At 33.3% G+C, this 9,407-nt stretch overlaps 1 protein-coding gene across 1 annotated transcript; it reads right to left on the reverse strand.

Annotated features, from left to right (window-relative positions):
* Positions 1 to 395: 395 nt before the first annotated feature.
* LOC141595106 (uncharacterized) lies at positions 396 to 1,851 on the reverse strand. The gene is made up of 2 exons (XM_074415079.1): positions 1,472 to 1,851; positions 396 to 1,065 (listed from the first exon to the last, which is right to left on the reverse strand). The coding sequence occupies exons 1-2, from the start codon at positions 1,849 to 1,851 to the stop codon at positions 396 to 398; spliced, it is 1,050 nt and encodes a 349-aa protein (XP_074271180.1).
* Between the last annotated feature and the right edge of the window lie 7,556 nt (positions 1,852 to 9,407).

A 9,407-nucleotide genomic window follows, 5' to 3' on the forward strand; every position in this document is an offset into this window, starting at 1 on the left:
AAAAACGACTTAGGCTTTATTCTTTTTTACTTAATTTCAAATCTTATAAGTTCGGTTCAACTCTATTAAATTTAGTTCGATTTAATTCGGCTCCATTCGATTCGATTCGATTCGGATCGGATGAGTTTATTTCATTTCATTTCATTTCATTTAATTTCAACATTATTATTATTATTATTATTATTATTATTATTATTATTATTATTATTATTATTATTATTATTATTATTATTATTATTATTATTATTATTATCTTATTTTTTTGCAGAAAAGTTTTGGATCTATATTTCAAGATAAAGAACATAAAGTACAACATCCTTTCTACTCTTTCCTACAAAAGAGACCAGAGAAGTCCCCTAAGGTGAAATAAGAAGAAAAAAAACCTACAAAAGTTCCTAAGAAAGTCGAGCACCATACAAATGTATAGTTACAACTTTCTTAATTACAACACAAAGAGTATCCGTGGTAGACTTAGTACCCTTGAAGATCCTATCGTTTATTTCCTTCCACAAATAGTAGATTATAACCATCAAGCTAGCCTGTTGCTTGGCAGTTCTTCTGGTGAAAGCACTGTCCTGCATGATGTGAGCCAAAGAGTAGGAGCTCAACGATAGGCGAGCCCAGTGAGCAATGACAGATAAAGTTTCCCTTGAAAAATCACAATCAAAGAACAAATGAGAGAGGTCTTCACAACTATGCTCACAAAGCACACATCTATTGATAAAAAACAGCCCTCGAGTTATCGGTTTATCCACTGTGGGTAAGACATTGTTCATAACCATCATACCAGTGAATGAATGCTTAGGATGGCATCCTGCTCCATGAACCAGAGTAGCCCAAGTGACCGGAGCCCTTCTAGTTCTGATATAGTCATACATAGGTTCAGTATTGTACCTCAACTGGGATGTCCAGTTGTCAAGCAGCTGGATAGCCTGATCAGGAGAGCCTGCAAGTCCTAGAAGAAGGTCTTTCATTTTAAGTACATTGTTCCAATACCATAAGTTAGTGATAGTTTGCTTAGCATCCCATAAACTAGCCCCTTTCAAAGCATAGGCTAAGATCCATCTAGTCCATATACAGTTGGGTCTATAAAACAGTTTCTATACCCATTTTAACATTTGTGCACAATTCCAACTCAGGATCTCTTTTATGCCTACCCCCCCTCCTCCTCTAATTTAGGGGAGCATAGCAACTGCATTTCAGGAAAACATGTCTCATAGACCCTTCATCAATACCCTACAGAAAGTCCTTGTAAATCTTAGTGATTCTCTTAGCTATGCCTTTTGGAAGCAAAATACTTGCCCCCCAGAAATTATTAAGGCAAAAAATAACTGAGTTTACAAGAAGTGATTTACCTGCATAGCTCAGACTATTATTGGCCCAATTCATGACTCTACTTTTGATTTTATCCAAGAGGGGTTGGTACATATCCTGAGTGATCCTTGCATTAAACAGAGGGAGACCTAGATACCTGAAGGGAAAGGCACCCATGCTGAATCCAGTAGCTTCTAAAATAAGATCACTGACATTATCTGCAACTCCACCGAGATAGAGATCAGTCTTAGTAGGATTAGCATGGAGGCCAGAGAGTTTATTGAAGTGGTCAAGACAATGTGCTACTGCCTTAACAGATGGCAAATCTCCACGAGTAAAAACTAGCAAGTCATCTGCAAAGACAAGGTGAGTTAGGTTCAGTTGAACAGATTTAGGGTGATAAGAGAAATTAACAGCCCTAAGAAGCCTTCTAAGTAACATTGACAACACCTCCATGCAAATGACAAAGAGATAAGGGGAGAGAGGATCCCCTTGTCTCAGCCCACATTTCCCAGGGAAAACCATGAACCTCTCCATTAATAAGTAAAGAATAATAGGGAGAAGTAACACAAGCCATGATCCACTCAACAAAAAGAGGAGGAAACTTTAGATAGATCAGACTGTCTTTAAGGAACCCCTAATTTACTAAGTCAAAAGCCTTCCTTATATCTACTTTTAGCAAGCATCTGGGAGTGAGATAAGCACGGCCATATTTAGAAACCAACTCATGAGCTAGCATTGTGTTGTCAAAAATGTCCCTATTGGCTACAAAAGCAGCTTCTTCAGAGCCAATGATGGAGTCTAAAACTTGCCGAAGCCTATTTGCTAGTATGTTACTCACCACCTTATAAAAAGTGGTGCAACAGGCAATAGGTCTAAAGTCCTTAATAGTGAGAGGGGTCTCCATCTTAGGAATGAGCACCAACAGAGTAGAATTAGCAGCTTTAGGCATATAACAAGTCTGGAAAAACTCAAAAACAGCAGCTTTAAAGTCAGGCCCAACCTGATGCCAAACATCTAAAAAGAACCCAAAAGAGTACCCATCAATGTCAGGGCTCTTATTATTATTATTATTATTATTATTATTATTATTATTATTATTATTATTATTATTATTATTATTATTATTATTATATATTATTTTATATTAATTTATTTACTATTATTGTTATTATTAATATATTTTTATATTTTTTAATATATATTATATTATTATTATTATTACTATTACTATTACTATTATTATATTTAATATTATTATTCATGGGGCACGCTTAACCGACTCGGCCAACATGCAACATGTGGGTCTCACGGGTTCAAGTGCTTGCCACCTCATACAAAAAGATACATCTGGACGAATTGGACCTCTATAAATATCTACTTTGGATCCATTCTAAAGAGGACGTGTGCAAGATTCATGTAAGAGATATCTCACCTAACAATCGACCCATGCCTCAAGTGAGGTCCTGGTTATATATCCAGTACTGTATTGACTTAGGCATCGGAGAAGGGGCCCTTGTTAACTCCTCTAGGCCATGTGTGTTGCCTGTGTAGGTACCTCCCGAGGGAGCCAAGTATCAACCCAACATATAACTGAAAGGAGTGAGATGACCTCACCCACACTCGAGCAACGTTTACTTGATTGTTTTGACCCGAAACAATTATTTTAATGTATTATTATTAGACCTATTATTATTATTGTTGTTGTTGTTGTTGTTGTTGTTATTGTTATTGTTGTTGTTATTGTTATTCATTATATTTATTATTGTTATTTATAATATTTATATTATGATTATATTATACTTATCATATTTATTTTTTAATTCTTATTATTAATATATTTATAAATATATTTCATTATTAGTAACAATATATTATTATTATTATTATTATTATTATTATTATTATTATTATTATTATTATTATTATTATTATTATTTTGCAAGAAAGTATTTTTCTCATATATTCTTAAAAAAAGGGGTACATGAGAATTTCTTACTAACAATATCCCCTATACATCACAAAAAAATAAGTCACTCTAAAAGTTCAAAGCCTCTATTACAGTATCATGTGTGTTTGTATGTGTCCTATGTAAGAGTATAACACTAGTATGGAATTTGATTTCCTGGATAAGGGAGGAAGCTGGCCTCATTGTATTATCAAACAACCGCTTGTTACGTTCTTCCCATAAGGAATAAGCAGCAACTGTCAAGCAACAAGTGAACCATTCCAACCTCCATTGTTTCCTTTTAGGTTGTTTAAAAGCCCAAGTGAATAGATCAGTCAATTGGAGGAGTGGAGAAGGAACCTGCATCCAAGCAAGAAGGGCAGACAGAACTTCCTGAGAGTATTTGTAGTGGAAGAAGAGGTGACGATTACTTTCTGCTTGGGACTGGCAGAGGTAGCATCTGTTAGCAAGGAACAGACCTCTGGCAGTAACCAGGTCAGTGGTTGCTAGTTTCCTTTGGACAACTAGCATGAGAATCACTTTGTGTCTAGGAATTAAGCATGCATTGCTAATAGCTTTGAAGCAAATGTATTATTATTATTATTATTATTATTATTATTATTATTATTATTATTATTATTATTATTATTATTATTATCACAATTTTTTTTTTATTATTTAAGTTCAGTTTAGATAAGTTAAGTTAAGTTCAGCTTCATTAAGTTAAGTTAAGTTCAGTTCAGACAATTTCAGTCCAAAAAAACATGGCCTTAGAGGGAGTATAGCATATCACTACAACGTTTATTTGTATATTAACTAACTAGTGTAGATCCCGTACATTTACGGTATATATATAAGTTTTGTTTTTTTTGTTATTATTTTAATATTTTAAATTGATATGTCATTAGTTAATTGTCATATACCTCAGTGTATTTCGATATGAGAAAAAAAAACTATGATCTAATAAAGAGAAGTTAGTAAAGTTATAAAATGTGTGTAATGACTTTTTTTCAGTAACATAAAACTAATGATTATAAATAATAATTTAAAGAAAGAAGTCTTTTTGTTTTCTTATTTAGCTTGACGTCTTTGGGAGGAAATTTTTTGGAGTGTTTTATTCTCTTAGTATATAGGAGGATGCGACATTTATATATTAATCATATACTCCGTATGTACAAATTTATATATCAATACGACGTATTTTTTAAATTGTTCGCCGTATTAAATATAAATGAGATGCTTATTTGGAACTTAAAATTCATTATTAATACAATTTGGAAATAATGTCGCATTGATGTATTAAACAAGTAAGGTTGTTACTTAGGCTCTGTTTCGCCAAACTAGCTGAAAAGGTAGCTGAAACCTGAAAATGTAGCTGGAAATTCAGACATGATAAGTTAGCTTATTTTTATTAAAAGTGTTTTGAAACTAGTTGAAAATGTAGCTGATATTTGATCAAATGACATAAAAGGGCATGGTGATTATTGTTATCGTTTATGTTTTTGCTTTTATTCTTGTGTTATTATCATTGGCGTTATTAGTAATAAAGTCATAATGCTGTTTTTTCAATATATTTGCGCAAGTCTCCAACATGTTTCAAAGAGAGTGAGAACAACAAAATATATTAATATATCACGATTACGTAAAAGAAAAAAATTCAAACAATATATCATCGAAAAATGTAGTCTATGAATACAAAATTAGTTCTCTATCAAACTCATAAAAAAAATAAAAATAAAAATAGTTTTTCAATTTTTTTTTTCGGTGAGGTGTATTGAAGAATTTTATTTAAGGGCTATTTGTGTTATTTGGGAGAAGTATGGATTGAGGTTTTAATTTATAACATTAAAAAATAAGGGTAACATAGGTAGACAAAAAAGAATTAAGTACCTGATTTCTCAAATGCTACATGAGGCAAATCAGGTACCTGTAGTGTACTGCCAAATGAAACCTTAAATTAAAATCTCCTACTCTTTCGTCTTTTTTCAATATTGTTTGGGCACAATTCTTAAGAAAACTAATAAACAATTTATATATACCTTGAAAATGGAAAATAGTGTTAAAAGGTCATTACATTTAACACTAGAGAGGAAAGTGAGAAAAACAACAGTAAAATTTCAATCAAAGAAAGTGAGAATACTGTTATGAATTGTAAATATTCTCTAGCTTTACAATAAAATATTGTAAAGTTATATACTCTCTCTTATCCAAATTAAAGGTAACATGCACTTACCTTATTCGGACTATCCAAATTTCAAACCAAACTACTCATTCCTTTTTACGTAAAAAACATTATTAAATATTCCTCATACACCCTTATTATTTACATACAATGTCATCATGTTTGTGGCCCTCCTTTTATCAAGTTACAAGTGGTCCTTATTAGGATATTAGGCTCATTAGGGCCGGCTACCAATAAAGTTTGTTAAACTAGGGTTAGGGTTTAATGAATTGTGAGCTATTATAAATAGGTCACCCAAAATCATGTAAGACGACATACGATTAACAAAAACTCTATTCATAAATTATATGTCTCTAAAACTTATTATGGTATCAGAGTCTCGTCCCTGAGGCCTCTAAAAAAAGCTTCCGCGTTCTTACCGGTGGGTGGCTGGAAATCTACACCCACCAGTAGGATATTCAATCAAAAACATAGAATTATTTTTGTCAATCACTCAAGAAAAAAAACAATAGTTTATAATCCCACACAAAATTGTTTACGGTAGTTTGTGCATCATTCGAATGATTTGTTTATCATCCGGCACATATGATTTCTGTGGAGCACTAATGGACTTTAGGTTTGGAGTTTCTGCATATTATTCCATTTTTGATGGAGGATGTTCCCGTCAAATTGAAAAGGAAACAAGTGTTCTAATTTTTGTCTTTATCAAAAAAAAAGAAAAAAAAGTCTAACTTTGATCAGCAAATTCTCATTTGTGACGGCGATATCCGTCACAAACTTATAACGGGTACCGTTTTCTCTCACAAAATGCCCGTTGAGAGGTGAGTGGGAAGCACATGGGGGGTGCCTCACCTTGTCCCCTCTCCCTTTTTTGTGAGAGGTCACAAGCTTGTGACGGGATTAGCCAGTCACAAGCAAGACTAGTTGATAAGGTGGTGTCAAAAAAAAAAAAACTGGCGACTTACGCAAGTGAAGAAAAAAACTAGCGAGTTACGCAACTGAAAAAACTGGCGAGTTACACACTGAAAAAACTGGCGAGTTACGCAATGAAAATTGTCTGGCGAGTCCTATACCCACGGCTTACCACCTTGTAAAGATGAGAAGTTTTATGAAGAAAGATCGAGATGAAGACTTAATAATGAATACCAGGTAGTGAGTAGACATAAATTCTCAATTATACACGCCATAAACTTGTGACATTTTACCACTATTTTAGAAACGATAAAAAAGAGGAAGAGCGTGTAAAATATTATTATTATCTTTTCGTCATTAGTAAGAATAGTCGGTAAGTAGAATCTCCATATCGAATGATAGCAGGGCCGGCTGAATGGGTGTACAACCCGCGCGGTTGAACAGGGCCTCCAATTTAAGAGGGCCCAATATCAGTCTTTGTGCTTGTTACATATAAATATTAGCGAGATATCATGACATAAAGCTTCTAGTGTCTTAGTGGTAATTGATCTTTTCATTGTCACCAGTGACACGAGTTCGACTCCCGTTAGCTTCTTTTTTTAACTTAAATTTTACATTTATTTAAAATAAAGAAAATGAAACAGCATCATGAATCAAACCTGAGTCGTTTGCGAAAATGCAAATACTAACCATCAAGGCATGGTCAAATACATGATTTAGTAACAAACATTATTGTCCATAACTTCACAAATAAAATAGTGAAAAGAGGGCTCAACATCAACATATAAACTTCTTCCTAAGTTTGGCTCATATTAAAATCTGTGTGTTTTCATAGCTTTTTATTTTTAATTCTTAGTAGCTTTACGGAGTAATTATATTATGGACAATTTTTTGAGTTAGTCTCCCTTGACATGTCATTTTGGTCGCAAAAAATAATAAAATGAAGTTTGATATTATTTTCAGGCAAATGTGGCCCCTTTTGAAAACAAAATACAATAAGCTGTAACACTAACTTAATCATTGTGATTACATGTGACCATAAAATAGTCACAAAACCTCGTCTGAAACAACAATTTGTGCAAATTTGTCTGTTTTTGATAATTTATTTGACGATCATGTGGTTTAACCATTTACTCTTCAAACAATATTTCAAGTATTTTGGTAATGTTTCAAGTATTTTGGTAATGATTAAGGTCCCGACTTAGATTTTTTTTTTTTTTTGGGTAATCCTGAAAAATATATATTCTTTTAGAAAAAAAATTATACGTATTACTAGTCGTATTAGTTAGGGCCCCTTTTCTGGGCTCGCACAGGCCACCGAAATCTCCCAGACGGCCCTGAATGATAGATACAGGCCGTGACTTGGATGTGGCCTCCACGTGAATGGTGGGGGGATTAACGGTAGACGGCGGCAGTTGGTAAAGGGAATGAACGTTGAGTAACATGACTACCACTTACTTAATTAGGAACTGTTCAGTCTTTGCAAATTGCAAGGTGTAACTGTGTAACGTGTTCCGCATGTCTTGCGTTTTATGCTCTCTTTCTTCATGCAATCATGCGCTTCATCACTTCTTAAGTGGCCGGACAGAGTTCAAATTCGTTACCCATCTTGTTTCATTTTCCTGATTTTATTATCGGTTACATATAAGAATATTTTACAACGAATTTTACTGATAATTACCTCTTAGTTTTTACCGGACGTTTTTCTATTAATAGGATTCGTTTCAATGTTGGTGTAAACCCGCCATAGATCAATAACAATAGTAGTTCTTAGCATTGAGATTGTTACCAAGAACTTTATTTTAAAAGTTCTTCTATTGCATTTAAAAGCTTTCCTTATTTTTAAGAATCAAGTTCTAAAATAAGAACCAACATTATAAATATTGGAAAATGTACAACCAATAAATATAACTTTGTAAAATGTGTGAAACCATTTAACATTATTCATTTTGTGATTCATTTTATAGTTTTTTTTTTATCTAAGAACTTTATATAAAGTTCATCTATTGTGAACAAAAATTCTTAAAAATTGGAGTTGGTGTATTATGATATGGCATGTGAAGAACTTTATGTAAAGTTCTACTATTACTATTGCTTATAAGATTCCAACTGAATTGTTTTTAGAATTTACGTTTTCTTTTTAACGTGTTTTATCTTGTCCTTCATTTATTTATATTTGACTTACAAATATTGTTCACAATAAGTAAAAACAAAGGTAAACAATCTTTTGAAAATAGCAAAGTGATAAGGGAGGGTAATTTGAGTGTTTTTTTTAAATAATGCTATTGATAAATAAAACATGGGTTTTTTAGAGGGGGTAATTGGGTCACTCAGGTCGGTTACAGATCGGGTTAAAGCGGGTCAGGTTATATCGGGTTGGGGTTGTGTCGGGTCAGTGACGGATTCAGGTCGGTTACAATTCAAGTTGGGTATCTTCGCGTCGGGTCCTCATCAGCGGATGGCAAGTCGGGACGGGCCATTATCGAGTCAATAACGAGTCAGGTTATGAGCATATATTTTATCTTATTTATTTAGTTTTGAAGGGTAATTTTATATTTAAACAATGTGTAGGTGCATCAATTGTAGTTTTAAGTGAAAATAATTAAGATAAATATCAATTTTGTTTTATTTACATCATTATTAAGCTAATTCATTATCGAGTCATCCATCGAGGTTGAGTCAAGATCGGGTCACAGGCCGTGTCGATTTAGGTTTATAAAATAATGATGCTATCGGTTATCAGTTCAGGTTGGGTTCAGCTCGGGTCTCGGTTTCGGTTCACCCAATTTTCGTGTTCTATCGGGTCAGATTTCAGGAGGGTCAGGTCGGGTTCCTCGGGTCGTGCCACATTTTGTCAGCTCTGGGTTTTTTACATGACACCGTCATGTTTTTTGATTTATACATGGTACCCATGATCTTTTGAAAACACTATTAGTACCCTAAAGTTAATGAAAATTTCTTAAATACCCAAATAACCCCAATCCGTCATTTCTAAACGTTTAGTTTATAGAATTTCTATTGATTTCCTGACAGTAATTTGTTAAACTTTTA

The sequence above is a fragment of the Silene latifolia genome, chromosome 8, assembly GCF_048544455.1.
Source record: "Silene latifolia isolate original U9 population chromosome 8, ASM4854445v1, whole genome shotgun sequence".
Classification (NCBI taxonomy): Eukaryota; Viridiplantae; Streptophyta; class Magnoliopsida; order Caryophyllales; family Caryophyllaceae; genus Silene; species Silene latifolia.

Excerpts from the sequence above, each read along its gene's own strand:
- LOC141595106 (XM_074415079.1), bottom strand. The coding sequence starts at position 1,851 with ATGGAGAGGTTCATGGTTTTCCCTGGGAAATGTGGGCTGAGACAAGGG. Across the intron at positions 1,066-1,471 it reads ATGGGTGCCTTTCCCTTCAG|ATGGATCTTAGCCTATGCTT; the intron begins GTATCTAGGTCT and ends TATATGGACTAG.